We start from the raw sequence: 20,376 nt of genomic DNA on the forward strand, positions 1-20,376 counted from the left end.
GTTCAGCTGTTGACTGAGCTACCTGTGCTGAAGCAGGGTTAGGCCTTGCCCCCGCTGCCTACTACAGCGCCGCTGTGGCGGACGCTGCGCGCACGAGAGCCCTCCCCGCAATGGCGCCGGGCCCGCTGCGAGGGGGGGCCGCAGCGCTCGCGCGAGAGCTATTCCTGCTCTCAATAGAATTGAGAGCAGGACTCGCGTCGAGCGATTAGGCACGCCCCCCAGCGGTTCAGCCAATGAGGGCGAACCTGCCGGGTGACGTCATGGCCGCGCCCCCGTCACTCCTCCGCCACGCCCCCCCCCGGTCTCTCCTCCTGCAGTGAGCTGCAGACCAGGGAATCGGCTGAACGCGCCGCCAATCTCGCGGGCGCGCGTTGCAGCGGAGAGACCGGGGCCTTAGCCTTATCCTTAAAAGTTTCCCTGTCGGGGAGCCCTTAAGGACTGATGTTGGCCACCCCTGCAATAGGGGAAACGCGTTAACTCATTGCATAGGTCCTATAACTATTCCACGGGGAATTCTTGTTGGTATACAACTTCCCCATTTTCCTGGATCACAAGGGGTATGAAAAGAGAAGCGTTTCTTCCTGCTTTTCTATACTGCATTGGTGAGCCAGAATTGCCATGTACTGTAATATAGCTGCTAAGCACCTTCGCTGATTCGGGATCTCGGTGAGGTGCAGCAACAAAAGCCTTGTGCACCTAGTTAAAGAGCTCTATGAATGCTGTAAATCATATTAAAATGGCATCTTTTTTTGATGAGTGAATCCATGTGATCTGCTCCCTAGAGTCATGTTACTTTTGTCAGAAGTGACATCAAAGCTGTTTTGGAATCTGAAGCAAACCAAACAATAGCTGTCTGATAAAAAGAAGGAGAGAGTCATGTAACTTATACTTCTCCACTATTTACTTGGTTCCTCCCATTTTACAAGCCTTGAAATATCTTTCGCTACGTTTAGGAAATCATTTCACAAACACGTTACCTCTTGCTCTTTCTATGGGTCTCCACTATCAGAACTGAGGCTGTGCACACCATTCAAAAATCCGCTGCAGATATGTATATTATATACATCAAATATATTCATTCAGGAATATAAACCTATAGGCAGCACAGGGAAATGAGGCAAATTCTCTAAGACCCCGACCTATCAAATCAACCAGGGTTTTAAGATATATCCTTCGGGTCCCCATCTAAAAATGTAGATTTATGTTTGTTTTAAATATAAAAGCATCATGTTTGGTAGTAAATGTTTATTATTTGAATAGTTTGAAGTTGGAATGCCTAATAATTTGCTTCCCTTGTGCTTGATTCATCACGAATCGGGTTCTGAGGCAGGAGCCCTGCACAATCCAGCTTCCGTTTCCTTTAATGCACATTAGGGGATGTCATGTCTAAGGATCTCTGCCATTAGAATAGTCTGGTTCAGATGAACAAGCACACTAGTTACTCAGCCACTTCACTGAAAGTAGCCGAGTATCAAATTAACATTGAAACATATCTAGCCATGCTACTACCCAGCCCTGCCTAGCATGTAAGTCAAGCATGTCAAACTCGCGGCCCGCAACGAACATATGTGCGGCCCAGCCCAGTGGTCGCCAATCTGTGCGACGCGGCGCCCTTGTGCGCCGTGGCTTGCCTAGAGGGGCGCCGCGATTATCCCTCCCCACCATCCCTCCTTCATGCCGGCAGGGCCGCAGGGGATTGGCTGCAGCAGAGAGGAAGCCGGGGGCGGGGCTTCCGCTTTGTGCCGAGCACACGGCGAGTGTGTGTGTCTGCCTTCCTGCTCCTCTGCCTGCTGGTGGCTGCGTGGTGTCCCGTCCCCTTCTGCCCCGGGTGATAGAAGGTAGGGGGATTGGGGGGGAGGGAGTTAGTTGTAAATTTGCCTGTCCTGCACGGATCGCATGCCTTTCCTCCCTCCCCCTGCTCCCCCCAGTCACTCACATCCGTTGCTGCCTCTGCTCTCCACTGCTGCTCTCATGTCTGTGTGTGTGTGTGTGTGTGTATCTGTGTGTGTGTGTGTGTGTATCTGTATGTGTGTGTGTGTATCTGTGTGTGTGTGTGTGTGTGTGTATATCTGTATCTGTGTGTATATCTGTATCTGTGTGTATATCTGTGTGTGTGTGTATCTGTGTGTGTGTGTATCTGTGTGTGTGTGTGTATCTGTGTGTGTGTGTGTCAGAGAGAGTGTCTGAGAGAGAGAGTGTGTCTGTCTGAGAGAGGGTGTCAGAGAGAGTCTGAGAGAGAGAGAGAGTCTAAGAAAGAGAGAGAGAGTCTGAGAGAGAGAGTCTGAGAGAGAGTATTAGAGAGAGAGAGAGTCAGAGAGAGAGTCAGAGAGAGAGTGAGAGAGAGAGTGAGAGAGAGAGTCTGAGAGAGAGAGTCTGAGAGAGAGAGTCTGAGAGAGAGAGAGAGAGAGAGTCTGAGAGAGAGAGTCTGAGAGAGAGAGAGAGTCTGAGAGAGAGAGTCTGAGAGTGAGAGAGAGTCTGAGAATGAAAGAGAGAGAGAGTCTGAGAGTGAGAGAGTCTGAGAGTCTGAGAGAGAGAGTCTGAGAGAGAGTGAGAGAGAGAGAGTCTGGGAGAGAGAGAGTCAGAGATGCCAAGTGTCAGGAAGAAAACATTAATTTTATCGTTGTTCTTGTTCTTTTTTTTATAGTGTACTTTTCGAAATAAACCTACGTTTCTATGAAAATTGAAGTTTTTGTTTTTTTGCGGCCCACCTAAACTTTAACCTTGTTTATTTGGCCCGTGTTAGCCTTTGAGTTTGAGTGACGGGGGCGGGACAAGGCCTGTGTTCTGCCCAATCCTTGGCTAAGACCTTGGACCCTCCCCCAGGGTACTTAAGGGGCTGCACTTCCTAAATTTAAAGTGTTGTCTCTCCCCTGAGAGACTGGTCCCACAGAAGAGTGCAGGCATCTGCCACCTTCTATCCCTTCCCTTAGGGGAGTGGGAGTGAGGACTATACCTCCTGCTCCATCAGGGAGTAGGGGAAGAGTGAGGACTGACCTCTGGGGCCCGTGCCTGGGGGTTGAGTCCAGGGACCATCACAAGGCTGGAACCAAGTGTATGCAGAGTATGCAGTGTATGCTGAGTATGCAGTGTATGCTGAGTACATAGTGTATACAGTGTATGCAGTGTATGCAGTGTATGCAGTGTATGCTGAGTACATAGTGTATGCAGAGTATGCAGTGTTTGCTGATTATTACTGTTGGACAATAAAAGCTGTTACCGTTTATAAAATATACTCCTGCCCGAGTCTGCAATCTATCAGGGGGAGTATCAGAGAGTTCTCCTGCAGGGATTGTCTCCAGCACTCTTGGAGCATACAAGAGATGGAGGTACTGAACCACCGAGAGAAGAACTAAACATCACCCCAAAAGCCTGTCCTGTCTTCGCCAATACCATCGGTGGAAACTCAGAGCATCTGTGAACCAGCAGGTACCCAGCCCTACACACCCGGTAACAGGGGAATCTCCCAGAGGGCGGGGGAAACACTGTTACACATTAAAAAAAAAAAAAAGTGTAACCGACTTCTGAATTTGACCTTGGTTTCAGCTTCAAATGAATGACTGGACAGCACATTGTATTCTGTAATAATGCTCACATGTTTATTTCAATACAACTTTTACTTTTTATCATAAGCATCACTAAAATAGGTCCGTTTAAAACCAGATGGTCTGTAGTGTGTGTGTGTGTGTGTGTGTGTGTATATGGGTGTGTGTGTATATATGTGTGTGTGTGTGTATATATATATATATATATATATATATATATATCTTATACTATATTAGTGAAAGCACTGTATGTTTGCCTGCCTGGATGTCCGGTGTCCCTAGCGGCAATCTCATTGGTCCCTTGGGCCGCCCGCCCCCGCACACCTCTCATTGGCCTCACACACTCACACCACCCCCTTGGCCCGCCCCCCACACCTCTCATTGGCCTGAGGCGGAGTGACGGGCCAAAGGTCCACAAAAAAAAAAAAAACACACACACACACACACTGTCGCACACACACACACACACACACACACACACACACACACACACACACACACACACACACACACACACACACACACACACACACACACACACACACACACACACACACACACACACACACACACACACACACACACACACACACACACACACACACACACACACACACACACACACTGTTACATACATTAGCGGGGCTCACAGTGTTAGCAGCACATCTCCCGCTCTCTTCCCCACCGGTCCCGGAGGCTCCGCCTCTCCCTGTTTCCCGCGCTTTCACCCCCCCCCCCCCCTCCACGTGGGAGCTGCCGGACGGGTGAGTGAGCGGCCGGACGGGTGAGTGAGCGGTCTTCACCTCCCTTCACCCCCCTTCACCTCCCCTCACTCACTTCCCCTCCACCCCCCCCGGCGCCGCTACACTCAGCGGGGGAGCGGAGTGATCACCTCCCCTCACTCACTTACCCTCCACCCCCCCCCGGCGCCGCTACACTCAGCGGGGGAGCGGAGTGATCACCTCCCCTCACTCACTTCCCCTCCACCCCCCCCGGCGCCGCTACACTCAGCGGGGGAGCGGAGTGATCACCTCCCCTCACTCACTTCCCCTCCACCCCCCCCCCGGCGCCGCTACACTCAGCGGGGGAGCGGAGTGATCACCTCCCCTCACTCACTTCCCCTCCACCCCCCCCCCCCGGCGCCGCTACACTCAGCGGGGGAGCGGAGTGATCACCTCCCCTCACTCACTTCCCCTCCACCCCCCCCCCCCGGCGCCGCTACACTCAGCGGGGGAGCGGAGTGATCACCTCCCCTCACTCACTTCCCCTCCACCCCCCCCCCCCCGGCGCCGCTACAGTCAGCGGGGGAGCGGAGTGATCACCTCCCCTCACTCACTTCCCTCCACCCCCCCCCCCGGCGCCGCTACACTCAGCGGGGGAGCGGAGTGATCACCTCCCCTCACTCACTTCCCCTCCACACCCCCCCCCCGGCGCCGCTACAGTCAGCGGGGGAGCGGAGTGATCACCTCCCCTCACTCACTTCCCCTCACTCACTTCCCCTCCACCCCCCCCCCCGGCGCCGCTACACTCAGCCGAGGAGCGGCCACAACACGCTGCCTCCCGCCTCAGATCCACGTGGGAGCTGCCGGACGGGTGAGTGAGCGGCCTTCACCTCACCTCCCCTCACTACACTTCCCCTCCCTTCCACATCCCCTCCACCCCCCCTCCACCACCCCTCACTACACTTCCCCTCCACTTCACCTCCCCTCCACCCCCCCCCTTCACCTCCCCTCCACCCCCCCTTCACCTCCCCTCCACCCCACCTTCACCCCCCTTCACCCCCACCCCCACCTTCAACCCCCTTCACCTTCCCTTCACTCCCCCTTACAACCTCCCACCACCTTCCCACCTTCCCACCACCTCCCACCACCTCCCCCCCCCTTCCCACCACCTCCCCCCCCTTCCCACCACCTCCCCCCCTTCCCACCACCTCCCCCCCTTCCCACCTCCCCCCCCTTTCCACCGCCCCCCCCCATTCCCACCTTCCCACCACCTCCCCCCCCTTCCCACCACCTCCCCCCCCTTCCCACCACCTCCCCCCCCCCTTCCCACCACCTCCCCCCCCTTCCCACCACCTCCCCCCCCTTCCCACCACCTCCCCCCCTTCCCACCACCTCCCCCCCCCTTCCCACCACCTCCCCCCCTTCCCACCACCTCCCCCCCCCTTCCCACCACCTCCCCCCTCCTCCCCCCTTCCCACCACCTCCCCCCTCTTCCCCCCTTCCCACCACCTCCCCCCTTCCCCTCCTCCATCTCCCCCCTTCCCCTCCTCCATCTCCCCCGTTCCCCTCCACCTCCCCCCTTCCCCTCCTCCACCTCCCCCCTTCCCTTCCTCCACCTCCCCCCTTCCCCTCCCCCCTTCCCCTCCTCCACCTCCCTCCTCCACCTCCCCCTCCTCCACCTCCCCCCTTCCCCTCCTCACCTCCCCCCTTACCCTCCTCACCTCCCCCCTTACCCTCCTCACCTCCCCACTTCCCCTCCTCCACCTCCCCCCTTTCCCCATCCCCCCTCTTCCCCCCTCCACCCCTCCACCCCTCTTTCCCCCTCCACCCCTCTTTCCCCCCTTTCCCTCCTCCCCCCTTTTCCCCTCCCCACCTTTACCCCCTTTCCCCCTTCACCCCTCCCCCCCTTCACCCTTTCCCCCACCTCCCCCCTTCACCCTTTCCCCCACCTCCCCTCCTCCCCCCTTCCCCTCCTCCCCCACCTCCCTCTTCCCCCTTCCTCTCCTCCACCTCCCCCTTCCCTTCCTCCCTTCACCCCCCCTTCACCTCCTGTCACCACCCCCCCCTGCGCCTCCTGTCACCCCCCTCCTGTCACCCCCCCCCCCCTCCCTTCACCTCCTGTCACCCCCCCCCCCTCCCTTCACCTCCCGGCAACCCCCTCCACCTCCTGTCACCCCACCTTCACCTCTCCCCCTTCACCTCCCCTCACCCCTCCTTCACCCCCCCTTCACCTCCCCTTGCCCCCCCTTCACCTCCCCTCGCCCCCCCTTCACCTCCCCTCCGCCCCCCCTTCACCTCCCCTCCGCCCCCCCTTCACCTCCCCTCACTATCCCCCACCACCCCCCCCTCACCACCCATCCTCACCTCCCCTCCGCCCCCCTTCACCTCCCCTCACCACCCCCCACCACCCCTCCGACCTCACCTCCCCTCCTTCAACGCCTTTCGTTCGCCCTCCCGCCTCTGCCTTTCGCCCACCCGCACTTCTGCCTTTCACCCGCCCACCGCTCACATACCCGCCGCACGCACTAAACAGACTCCCGCCACACTCGACACACACCCGCCGCCTCTCACCCACCCCACCCACCCCACACACACCTGCCGCATCCTGCCCCTACGCAACAATATCACTGACCAGCTGTCACCCGCACTCGCCACACACCCGCCGCCTCACACCCTAGCAGGACCCCGACCCACAGCCAGCACTCACTACCCACACGCCACCCGTACTGAACACCCACCCGCCGCCTCACACACGCTCACACCCTAGCAGGACACACGCCTCACATTTTCACATCACTTATGTCACCAAAATATACATTGTACTGTGGTGTGTTTACAATAAACCATTTTTATACAACATCGTATTACATTTTCTTCCATCTTTCTTTTCAACATTATTATCCAACCTTTCCAACAAATACTCACCTATTGTTCCACAATTTATAAATAATACTACCTATTACGCATTTACATCCCGGGCAACGCCGGGTCTCTCAGCTAGTATATATATATATATATATATATATATATGTGTTTGTGTATTCATTTATTGTTTTAACTTGTGCCTGTGACTTTAAACATTTGTGAGTGGTGGAAAGCGTGCATTCACCCGTACAGGATTTAACCTCCTTCTCCTCCTCCGCTCCATTTCATTTCCGCTTGGCAGGCCGTACTCAATTACAGGACATCTGACTATGCCAATAAAGCTTAGCAACAGATAGCAGTCCCGCACATGTGGCGGCTGCATTCATATTAATGAGGCATTTCTACTTCCAGTGGAAAATCTCAGCGTTTGTTTCTGCATCTATCTCCAGCATTGCCCACCAGTTACTGGGATGGTTTTGGACATCACCCTATAAAAGGAATAGTCTGAATACATCTGGCATTAAGGATGGCTAATCTCATAACGTTTGCAGTTGGACAGTTTACATCAGTTCTCGATGAATCTGGCCGTTCTGTTTACAAGTAGTGTATTAGAATTTATTTATAGCACCGACAGCCAGAAAATAACACGGCGTTGTTGGAAGAAGCTGGTGTAACCTGTATGTAGACACTTTTTAGGCATAAAAATGTACGATTTCCGCCTTCTTTCTCTTGCGCCCTCTAATACATGTATGGGTTATAATGTAAAGATATGTTGGAACTGGCCCATCAATTACAGGAGATCAGCTAGCACGGAGAAAGGATCTGTTTATGTATCCTCCTTTCATAGTGGTCAGTCTTCTACACTCTCTACAGTGTGCAGTCCAGTTTCCTACATGATATTCTGCTGCCTTAAAAGGAGCATTCTCCTTAGGGTCACTTTTGCTTAAATGGTTTTGAAGCAGGGGGTCGCCAGAACCGAATAGCATTACATTTCAGTTCCGGGGACTCCCTGCTTCCAGGTACTTACCTCCGTAGGTGCTGCAAGTCACTTCCTGATTCTTAAATCTCCAGCAGGAAAATAGGAAGCCACAACTGATGACACTACAGCTTCCTATTGGCCCATGTGCTGCTGGAGATTGAATGCCTCCATTTTGTTTCCCCTGCAGGGGATGGTACCAGAGGCACCTTTTGGGAGGAAAGTTTCACAGGTACCACAGGCTCCCCAGAGCTGAAATGAATGGGCTTCTGTTTTAGAGCCCCCCTGCTCACACCTATGTTTCAAAAATAAATAACATGAGTGGAACTACACTTAAAAAAAACCCATGAATTGCTCTTTTTAAATAGTTTTTTTTTTTTAAACATAGGATTGAAGCAAGGGATCGCCAGAGCTGAACCCCACAAATCTCAGTTCCGCTGACCCCCTGCTTCTAGAGATATTTTCCTCCAAAGTATAGTATATCAGCTAATTTTAAATCTCCCATGTCGCATGAGCCAATAAGAAGCCGAACCTGATGATGTCACGACTTCCTATTGGCCCACGGGATGCTGGAGCTTTGACAAGCGGCCATTACGTGAACCCTGCTAGCCGAGCGGCTACCAGCAACCCCTACGGAGGTAAGCATCTCCGGGAGCTGGGGGTCCCCAGGCTGAAATTAATGGGGTTGAGCCCGAGACCCCTTGCTTCCGTCCTACGTTAAAACAAAATGGCCCACGTGGATTGCCGCTTTAAGGCATTGATGTAAAGCTTGGCAAACATCTCCGGTTAATTGTGATGCATCAATTTAAATAAACCAATAAGAAATCCAGCAAACTGCCACGAGCTTCCAGCCTCGTTTAATCTCCATCGCTAAAACACTTTCCAATTTGCACATTGTTTCAGAATTCCAACACATTTTATACGAACACATATGAATAATCCTTAAAGCAGGATTGGCCACATTACAACGTCCAGATACTGCTGTCGTGTTTTAATGTTACAATATGTGTAAACCTCTTGTAAAACAATGTGATAATGTGTAACGTTTACTTCAACATTAAACAAAAGATCCAGGCTGACGGTATTCTGTCGGCTTCTATAATGTTGGAGCAATGATGTCTTCCGGTTCTCCGAATCCAAGTTCAGTCAGGACCGCCTTTTCAAATTCCAGGTATAATTTATATTCTCTGCTCATCTCCTCTTCAATTTGATCCTTTGATTTGATAACTGGGATTATTTCCTTCAGGGAAAATAAATATATACAATAGTGAAAATGATAAAAAATAAATAAATATGCATAACAAATCGTATAAAACGAATTGAAACCCCATATACAGCCTTCACCTATCTCAGTGATTCCCAACCAGGGTTCCGGGGGCTCCTTGATGCAGTCTCAGGGGTTCCTCCTACGGACCAAAGATCCCCCCGCCCCCCCTTGGGGTGGTTTTTTTTGGTATGTATTTTGTAGGGTGGATTGAGTGAGAGTGGGGTAATTGAAGGAAGGTAAGGGCGAGTGAGAGAAGGGAGGGGGGCGGGAGTGAGTGAGTGAGGAAAAGGGGGAGTAAGAGTGAGACGCAGGGGATAAATACATGCGAGGCGGGAGGGGGGAGAGTTAGTGAGATGGATAGGAGAGAAATACATGGGCAGAGGGTGGGAAATAGAGGGGGCTCGTGAGGTGTGACATTTTGTGATTTACCCCTGCCGAACCTAATATGTGTCAGCCAGATAGGGGTTCCCCGAGATTTTGCTAAATACTTCAAGGGTTCCTCCAAACAAAACAGGTTGGGAATCACTGCCCTAGCCACATAACCTGTTCTCTGATTGTGGCTATGACTGAATTAGGAGTACATGTGATAAGCTAGATCAGCTGCAAAAGAGAACCGCTTTCTTGGCTCTCCGTGTATATTAACGCTGAGCATCTCGTATGCAGGTAAAATAAGATCTGCACAGCCTGGCTGGGCACACGTTGCAGTCATCAAAATTACTCATAAAAAATTCTCTCCTCAATCACTTTCTTTTAATACCCCAATTATTTCCGCCTCTCCTTCAGCATTTTTATTTCTCCTCACGTGCCAACTGACTTCCTCTTTCTTTATCTGCTTTCTGTGTAAACTTTATAGGTATCTGACTCTCCATATCTGCCACCAGGCTATGTGCATTAAGATGTCACGTGTCAGGTATATAGCCTAGCAGGTACAACACCCACTGGCTGACTTGCTTGTCAGAGAAATTGAATGTGTTTAAATAATAAATACAGTAGTATGCCTGGAAAGTTTCAGGTGTCTAGGTTTCAGGTCTTGGAGCTATGGCCCTGACAGACAGACTCTTATTATTATTACAGATGTAATCTGCGTGCAGCATACACACACACAGTGACACACACAGTGACACACACAGTGACACACACACACACAGTGACACACACACACAGTGACACACACAGTGACACACACACAGTGACAGACACACAGTGACACACACACAGCACCTCAGTGTTTTTGCTATAGAAAGGCCTGTAAAACATTGCGTTGCAGGCCCCTTTAACAGTGCCCCACTGTGAATTAAAGTACTGTAAGTCCCCAGAAAGTAACACTGGTAACTACACGGACCCGCTGCATCCCCGGAGATAAAAAATAAAACATTCTGCTAAAAAAAAATATGGTTAATTCGGCGGGATCGCGGCTTTGTCATCAGCAGAAAAGTACAATAACTCTGCCCACCCAAAACTTTCACGCATAGGTCAAACAAACAAGAACGTGAGGCTTGTGATACAGCCAGATACACACACAAATATATCACTGTTATTTTACCACAGCACACGCTGAGTAGCAAAAAGAAAGTTATAGGCAGCACGTGGGAGACTGTTTATTTCAGTATAATGGCAGATACGTTCACACTCACAAGTGTCTAACGTAGAAGGGTGATAATAGGGAGCCTGCCAGGTAAGCCTGTCCTGTATACAAGGTTTCAGTGAACACAAAACAAATAAAGGACGGAAGAATGATTTATGCCTGTTTTGCACTTGGTGCAAATGAACAACAGATTTAGTATTACAATTCTACAATATTTAAGTACGTTTTTTCAGTGGAACAAATATTTGATACATTTCTTTTAAAGGTCCTAGTTTATACACATGTTTAGAGTGTAAGCTTATTGGAGCAGGGACCTCCTTCCTATTGTGTCAGTTTGTCTTAATGTATATGAACTCTGTTATACAATGTTATTCTCCTCCTTTATCCACATTGTCCTGCGTTCCGAAATACATTGGCACCATATGAATAAAAGATAAGAAGGTAAATCTGACACACGGGGCGGGTAGAAAACACATCAGATACACGTTTAGCCCATTGCACGGTGTTGCAAGCACTTTAATAGCCCAAACATGAAAGGTTGGGATTTCTGCATGAATTGTCCCGGTCCTGCACAGTATTACGTGGTATGGTTTCATTGAATAAGCTCACGTGGAAGATATTAGTGAACATAGTGTACTATTCAACGTAATACAGACACAAACGCCTACCAAAGACGGCATTTACATATTGACACGCACACTTACAATCTTCTTGCTCAGATCTCTCAGCTCTCTCTGCTCTGCCACTCGGAAGGATTTGCGCTGCTCAAAATATCCCAGGTGTTTGACTTCTCTCTCAAAGTAATGCAGGACATTGGCGCTCTGCGAGTACAGGGAAGAATGGGGGTTTGGTCATTTCAATGCTTTCTCTTCAACACAACATTTGTAGTGACTCCTGTTATTAATTGGACTAGAATTGAATAAAGCCTTGTAAAAGAGATTCCAATCATTAGGGGCACGCAGGACACAACAAACTAGTGGCCCATACTGTAACTACAGTACTTTCCCAAGGGTTATATATTATAGTTACATAGTATACACAGGTCCAGAAGGCCTCGCTGTCCGCTGCAAGACTCATTTCATAAGAATCCCCTTTATGCATCAACTGCTCATCACTATTTTTTTGAGGGGTGCTTTTAAAACGGATCCTGTCCCCCAAAATGGCAGTATACTGTAATTATTAACCGTTCTTCAGAGATAATCCCTCGTTGCTGCTGCAGGGAGTGAGGAGCTGCAGGGAGTGAGGAATTGGAATGTCCCCTCCTTGCTGCTGCAGGGAGTGAGGAGCTGCAGGGAGTGAGGAGCTGGAATGTCCCCACCTTGCTGCTGCAGGGAGTGAGGAGCTGGAATGTCCCCTCCTTGCTGCTGCAGGGAGTGAGGAGCTGGAATGTCCCCTCCTTGCTGCTGCAGGGAGTGAGGGGCTGGAATGTCCCCTCCTTGCTGCTGCAGGGAGTGAGGAGTTGGAATGTCCCCTCCTTGCTGCTGCAGGGAGTGAGGGGCTGGAATGTCCCCTCCTTGCTGCTGCAGGGAGTGAGGGGCTGGAATGTCCCCTCCTTGCTGCTGCAGGGAGTGAGGGGCTGGAATGTCCCCTCCTTGCTGCTGCAGGGAGTGAGGGGCTGGAATGTCCCCTCCTTGCTGCTGCAGGGAGTGAGGGGCTGGAATGTCGCCACCTTGCTGCTGCAGGGAGTGAGAGGATGGAATGTCCCCTCCTTGCTGCTGCAGGGAGTGAGGGGCTGGAATGTCCCCTCCTTGCTGCTGCAGGGAGTGAGGGGCTGGAATGTCCCCTCCTTGCTACTGCAGGGAGTGAGAGGATGGAATGTCGCCACCTTGCTGCTGCAGGGAGTGAGGGGCTGGAATGCCCCATCCTTGCTGCTGCAGGGAGTGAGGGGCTAGAATGTCACCACCTTGCTGCTGCAGGGAGTGAGGGGCTGGAATGTCCCCACCTTGCTGCTGCAGGGAGTGAGGGGCTGGAATGTCCCCTCCTTGCTGCTGCAGGGAGTGAGGAGCTGGAATGTCCCCTCCTTGCTGCTGCAGGGAGTGAGGGGATGGAATGTCCCCTCCTTGCTGCTGCAGGGAGTGAGGGGCTGGAATGTCCCCTCCTTGCTGCTGCAGGGAGTGAGGGGGTGGAATGTCCCCACCTCGCTGCTGCAGGGAGTGAGGGGCTGGAATGTCCCCTCCTTGCTGCTGCAGGGAGTGAGGAGCTGGAATGTCCCCTCCTTGCTGCTGCAGGGAGTGAGGGGATGGAATGTCCCCTCCTTGCAGCTGCAGGGAGGGAGGGGCTGGAATGTCCCCTCCTTGCTGCTGCAGGGAGTGAGGGGCTGGAATGTCGCCACCTTGCTGCTGCAGGGAGTGAGGGGCTGGAATGTCCCCTCCTTGCTGCTGCAGGGAGTGAGGGGCTGGAATGTCGCCACCTTGCTGCTGCAGGGAGTGAGGGGCTGGAATGTCCCCTCCTTGCTGCTGCAGGGAGTGAGGGGATGGAATGTCCCCTCCTTGCTGCTGCAGGGAGTGAGGGGCTGGAATGTCCCCTCCTTGCTGCTGCAGGGAGTGAGGGGCTGGAATGTCGCCACCTTGCTGCTGCAGGGAGTGAGGGGCTGGAATGTCCCCTCCTTGCTGCTGCAGGGAGTGAGGGGATGGAATGTCCCCTCCTTGCTGCTGCAGGGAGTGAGGGTCTGGAATGCTCTGCAATGTGTTGCAATACCTTCTGGAAAGGGGTTTAATACCCTCTCCCCCCCCCAACAAAAAAATAAAAACAAATAGAAAGAAGTTACTCATCCCAAGTGAGAAACTGAGATAAAAGGTTCAAAACACATACAAAAAAAATCTAAATGCTTTTAAAATATACAACATTGTTATTTGTTTCTTTCCGGGAATCATTCCAAATAAAAACATAAGCATGTAATCACTCAGGCCTTGTGAGAAGCGCTGGCAGCTGCACCGTAATGTGCTCAGAACCCCAAATGTGTTTGCATGTGCCACAGCATTAAGCCTTCCTTCAGTCAGTGTCTAAGGCGAAAAGTTATTTGTAAAAATGCTACTGCAACAAACATGGGAATGGTTCAAATCCAGTAAAGAAGGTGCAAGGCGCTGCCTTACATTGCATGAGACCTACACACAGCTTAATAAAGGTCTGGAGCATGTATTACGCAGAGGTGCACAGTAACAAAATAAACTGTTATACCAAACTATTAAAAACAGGTGAATAAATCAGAAAGTGTAAAGTTTCACGGAAAAGAATTGGTTTAACAATGATTGCTTGTCATTTAGAGACAACTGTGGCTAAACAAAATGCTACAAATGTCACATACATTAAATAAGGACCACATGAAAAACCACGGTAGAGAATAATTTTTAAAATGTTGACTTTGTACTTGTATTCTTTGGGTTAACCTGCAATAAATATCAGCATTCCAGCGCCGTAAATAAGTTCCTATTGGAACTAAATGGTTAGGTCCTTATTTGCATAGCCTGCAGAATCCTTTGTGTCTTGTCAGTGGAGACTTCAGTGCTGTGAATAATGCTGTTAAACAGAGTATGTGGCACATGGGATTGAGCATTGTACACGTTATTTAAATTGTACAGACCCCGGTAAAAAGGATGTCACACTTTAAAAGAAAATCACTATACTGTACAAACCTCATTAGGAGAAGGATGACGTAATGTCCAAGGAATCTCTAAAATATGCAGTGTTCCATGGTCATCCGCCACTGCCAGAAAGTGCTGCTTTGCTATAAAATAGAACGCATTATTTCAGTGACGGTATATTATAACTGGGCTAAATGTTGATAAAACAATGTGTTCATTGCATCGAGTACGCCCTGGAGTAATTCCTGTACAGTGAGTTGAGCAAGCAAACTATTGTGTCATTTTAGAGTGGTAAAAAAATGCATTAAAACAACTTGACCTATTAAAGGGGAAATAAAACATATATTGCTCTTATATGAACAGTTAAAATATAATTACGTTTTAGTAAATGGGGACACTACAGTTAGAGCCCTCAGTGCTCAAAACCTAATAAATTAGCTCCTCCCCCATAATGCCATGGGGTTGGTTTCTCTGCATTATGGAGGTTCAAATGCCGATAACTACAGTATATCACTGTACATTTTCATATCTACGTACAAGAGGCAATATTAGGTTTAATATAGGTGATCATTGTTGTTGAGATGTTCTGTGTCTGAGACGGTTCATGAGTCTTTTCCAGTAGGTCCCAGATATCAACATTTCCATCTGCTTTGCCGATGAAGAAGACGCCTGCTCTGGATAGGGACCAGTGTGCTGCCGTGTATCTCTTCTTAGAGCAGCAGGACTGAAGGATCGGTCCACTCTTAAAAGGACGATACAAGAGCGCATCTGCTTAGACACCGTTTTGTAAATCCATGAGCGATGCAGACAAGAGAGAGATGACAAGGAAACTACTAGAGATGTGAAACCTGCACTTTTTAGGTGCTTTAGTCAGGTCATATTGAAGTATTCGAAATGTGTAAAGAATGTCTTACTTATTTGGCAACTTTGCTGGGTAAGTAGAATTGCTACTTTATAGCATCGTACACATACAACAGATGCCAACTATGAAATGATGAGCTGCCTTCAGGAAACGAAGTGCTGGTTTTTAACAAGCTAACAGATAATATACTGTACATACTGTACATTACGAGTGGCCAACTCCAGTCCTCAAGGGCCACCAACGGGTAAGGGTTTAAGGATATCCCTGCTTCAGCACTATTGGAGAAGGAGTGGCCCAGTGAGTAAAGACACTGACTGGCACTGGGGAACCTGGTTCAATTCCTGGTGTCGGCTCCTTGTGACCTTGGGCAAGTCACTTTATCTCCCTGTGCCTCAGGCACCAAAACATAGATTGGTGTGTATGCTGTGTTAAGGCACTTGGTGTGTATGCTGTGTTAAGGCACTTGGTGTGTATGCTGTGTTAAGGCACTTGGTGTGTATGCTGTGTTTGCATGTGTGTAGCAGTAAATAATAATGATTTCATTCCTCTCTTGTAAATGGTGAAGATGTAATTTTCTTGACTAAGATACACTTATTTGCTATCCACCTCCTGCAGCTTGTAAAGTACTTACAATAATGCATCAATACAACAATGTCCCTCTATAAAGATGAAATTACATGCTTTGTGTATTAATTGCACATGCACCAGCCATTGTTAATCATAGACTTTGTGGTGCTGAGAAACAAGCTGTAATGTTTCTGTAAACCATGTGACCAAGATTATATTATGCCTCATTTAACCTCTTTAGTATTAGGGGGGTTGCAACACATTGTGGTGTGCAGCATTAGTAGCCTGTTTGGCTATGAAGTGGTTAATACCGATATTCCCACACCGTAGGAAAAGTAACACTTACAGTAACGCCTTCTCGCCATATAGCAAAGTTCCATCCCCCAACGGTGAGAATAATGTCTTTGAAGAATGGAGATCTCTGCACAGTATGGACAAGCCCATCATGGATGACATATGTTTGTGAAGGTTTAGAACCTATAAAACATATGAAATAAAAACAAAAATGGAAAACGAGTAATATCAGTTGTTTCCTGTTATTAAAGCATAATGAAGAGGCATCTCTTTAAGTGCTGCTGATGCATAACAGAAATTATAGTTGAGCAGGAAACACTTACTAATAAGTCTGCCAGTATCGCCATCTTTTTCCAGCTTCCAATCTGTGTATACGAGTTCACCATCCTAAAATGAGAGCACATAGTAACTTCAGAATCTGCCACCAGCTAACATGTCCAGTGTGAAGTGTGTCCCTGTATGGCGAGCCTTATACACGGGTGTTGAATAAAGTTATTTTTGTACTATAACATTTCCTAGCTCCGAACGTTATTCTATCTGCATATCCACGCCCACGCCCACATTTTTGAGAATATACAGGAGAAACTTCAAATTTTCGATAGTCGATAATTGAGAAAATGTGTTTATTTGTCCGGCTATACAAATCCACACGCTTAATCCTAGAGCCGCCAAATTTGGCATGCTATCCAATAGGATCCAAAGGATTTTGGTATGTTTGGCCCATAGTTTCGTATAATAATAATCTATCTATCTATGGCTAGGCTATGGCTATGTTTCTGTACAAAGGTTCAGCTGTACAAGATGTCTGAAACTCCTTATGACGTCACATGCCAGATATACCGGTATAGCCTTCCGGTACAACTGGAAGGAGAGGGTGGTTATTATAGGGAGGGTGAGGAAGACTAATAGCAGGGTCCAGAAAGGTTTGGGGTGTATGTAGGGGTCACACAGTTGATGGGGGATATGGAGGTTACACAGTTGATGGGGATGTTAGAAATTGAAAAAAAATGTATCTTGACATCTCCCTACTTTGGACGAGAGTAGAGAGGAATATATATAATATATAATATATATATATATATATATAATATATATAATGACTATATATATATATATATATATATATATATATATATATATATATATATATATATATATATATATATATATATATATATAGTCAGTAACACAAAGTTCACCTTTACATTGAAAAGAATCAACTTACTTCAGTTCCAGCGAAAAATTTGGTATTGAAATCCTCCAGAGCCTTAGGATTTTTGGCTGAAGAAACTCTTAAATTGGTGTAATTAACTCCTTTCTCAGACTTTTCCTCTTTGATTTGGGTCTGCAGTTTGTCTAGACAAGTTTAAAAGATAGTGAATCAAAAGAAAACAGTAAGTCATAGTGTAGGTGTAACAGTGCACTAAGCATGCTTATAAAAAGAAATACCATAATTCACACTATTTTCTTAATCACATGTAACAGTGATGATAATTTACAGATCTCGGATAGTGAGCCGTGCTGGTTATTGCATGTAAAGTGGAATTGATAACAGTTAAACAAATTACTAAGAGAATGGGTTAGCCCTTACAATTATCTCATATAAGTCTTTAGGCCGGCAATACTTACATGACTCCTTTGGCTGTATCAGCAAAGAGCTACAAGCACTAAAAGTTAGCTACATGTACATCTCAAAGGCATGCATGCTGTATTTCACTTTTGCTCTATCCACACTGTACAACACTATAAAATGAACTGGTCTATCTAAATCCATCTTCAGGATGGTCCATGTGACCATCTGAATACAGAACTGGAGACTTCATAACACTACTGTGCTGAACTTTTAAACATATGTCAGTAAGAATAGGGTCATAAAGTCTCAATTTTGCTTTATAAAGTTCCTGTATTTTGATATCTTGTAATATGTGGCCAACATCTTATGTAAGCACTGAATAACAGCACAGCAGGAATAGAAACAGGAAATGATTCAAGTGTGCCAGGATTAGTTTTGGCTTACTTTGTGTAACACTAGACACACAATCTTAGGCTTGGCCGTAAAACAAATCTTTTGCCCATACCAATATGCAAACGGATTTTCATAGCCACTTGTGTATGAAATAAAGACTTTGAGAAAACCTCCTGGGATAGGTTAGTTTAACATTATTTGGTCATTACATGATTGACAATTTGACCACTTCTGCTACTGTCACGGCCCCTTTTATTCTCCAACATCTCCGGTTTGTTTGGGTATTTTTTTCGAATGCCACGCACTTCACTGCGTTCATGCCGAGACAGCGCCAATAGTACTGTAGTTATCAGTGAAAGTTTGTATACAGCACGCCGCCCATAATGTTACAAGTAGCTTGCTTGTGTACCTCTAATACTCTAGTACACTCTAATAATAACATAACTGTGAGACTGTAATGTTGAAAACAGTTGAAAACAATTAAATAAGCACAGCGCTAATACTGTACAATGCACGCGGCCGCGGCTTTAAATGCCGGAACATGCCGCATCAAACACTGCATCTGCCCGCGGTTTTAAAAGTCGCGCTGAAACGGCCGCAGGAGGCTAAAGGCGGTCGCCACTGTAATTCCTTCTCCAACTACTCGTCAAAAGAAATGAACAGCAAATATAAAGTAAGTTAACGGGATCCAAAAATGCACGGAACCATTTCAAAGATTTAATATTACTTTGCAACTCTGTTTTTATGATGTGTTCACCCAGACTAAAAACATCACCTGGAAGTGGCCGTCCCCTACTTGTGTTTTCTTTACCCCCCCTCCCTCCCCACCATTTATTATTACATAGATGTGAGGCAATGAGCCCTCAGAGCTGAATAACAGTCATTTCAGCTGGTTCCCGAGATACTTAATGGGGAAACAAAATGGTGCTGTAAATCTCTCACATTACGCAAGGCAATACGAAGCCGCTGCTTCCTATTGGCCCACGTGAAGTGGGAAATGTACATCGCCAGGAAGCACTGGCACCAATTTTCACGTTACGTGTCTTGGGAACCAGGTGGCTGTTGGAGCAGAAGGTAACACAGTTCAGTTCCGGGACCCCTGCTTCCTGTCTTGCTAAAAAGGGGTGGTGCACAGGTGGGGGGGCTAGTACACAGGGAGGGGGAGCTGGTACATAGGAAAGGGGGGGCTGGTGCACAGGGAAGGGATGGCTGGTACACAGGGTGGGGGGCTGGTACACATGGTGGGCGTGCAGGCTGGTATAAAGGGGGGGGATAGAGGAGGAGGCAGTTCTTTTAAAATAACCTCTTCATCCGTTATAAATGAAACGAAGCAGCTCAGTACACTGCGCTATGTACATTAATGGCGCTATATAAATAAAGACATACAATACAATACACTGTGTGCATGTACACAGCCTTTTCAGTAGGTCCTACCTAATGTTCTGCTGTGATAGTGCTCCTCTCGCAGACTGAGCTTAATCGGGCTGTATAATCCACTCGTGCCAGTCCTGGGTATTATTGCCTTAAAAAAACAGATCACATTAGGAAATACTAAAATACATTTGTACTGAAGCTATATTTACATTGTGTGAGTCAGTGTCACGGTGTGTGCAGATCTCAGCTGTTATTTTTTTACAACCTACAGAGGAAGTGCACTTTTCAATCATCTTTATTTCCTGGCGTCTGACTCTAAAGTTACAATCAGTATAGGGGTAATAATAGCTGGGCTCATCGCTCCCTTTCTTCACATTGGAGCCTCTCAATCTCACCACCAATATATACCCTTATGACTCCACACTGGAAAAACAGTATTTATATATCTGAAATATAATAAACTTACAGATGTAATAAAACATTGTTATGTTATATAACTTGCCATTTATATTAACTTGAACATTCTATAAAACCGAGCTCAAGTACTACACTGGTGAGTTTTCGGAGGAGACGGGTATCAGTAACACACGTGCAGCTTGTCCGTATGCCTCACACAGCTTTCACTGTGTCCCAATAACCACACTTTAGGTGTTGGAGGAGATTAAAACGAAGGAATTTGAGGTCCTGCAGATAGCTTGGTACCTATTAACATGCAAACACTTAGATAGAAATGCCGTCTAAAATGCAAAGAAAGGAGCTATATTATATTAACAGA

General features: G+C 48.1%; 1 protein-coding gene across 3 annotated transcripts in view; it reads right to left on the reverse strand.

The window, feature by feature from the left end:
• Positions 1 to 8,946: 8,946 nt before the first annotated feature.
• DNAI3 (dynein axonemal intermediate chain 3) overlaps positions 8,947 to 20,376 on the reverse strand; it is a 56,090-nt gene continuing 44,660 nt past the window's right edge. For all 3 annotated transcript variants that reach the window (XM_075615635.1, XM_075615632.1, XM_075615634.1), the window contains 8 exons: positions 19,662 to 19,749; positions 17,487 to 17,617; positions 16,585 to 16,648; positions 16,314 to 16,444; positions 15,076 to 15,280; positions 14,590 to 14,681; positions 11,662 to 11,778; positions 8,947 to 9,345 (listed from right to left, as the gene is read on the reverse strand). In XM_075615635.1, the coding sequence (XP_075471750.1) occupies positions 9,202 to 9,345; positions 11,662 to 11,778; positions 14,590 to 14,681; positions 15,076 to 15,280; positions 16,314 to 16,444; positions 16,585 to 16,648; positions 17,487 to 17,617; positions 19,662 to 19,749 (972 nt within the window). In that variant the 3' untranslated portion in view covers positions 8,947 to 9,201. The remainder of the gene's footprint in view (positions 9,346 to 11,661; positions 11,779 to 14,589; positions 14,682 to 15,075; positions 15,281 to 16,313; positions 16,445 to 16,584; positions 16,649 to 17,486; positions 17,618 to 19,661; positions 19,750 to 20,376) is intronic.

This window comes from Ascaphus truei, chromosome 10 (assembly GCF_040206685.1).
Source record: "Ascaphus truei isolate aAscTru1 chromosome 10, aAscTru1.hap1, whole genome shotgun sequence".
In the NCBI taxonomy this organism is placed as follows: Eukaryota; Metazoa; Chordata; class Amphibia; order Anura; family Ascaphidae; genus Ascaphus; species Ascaphus truei.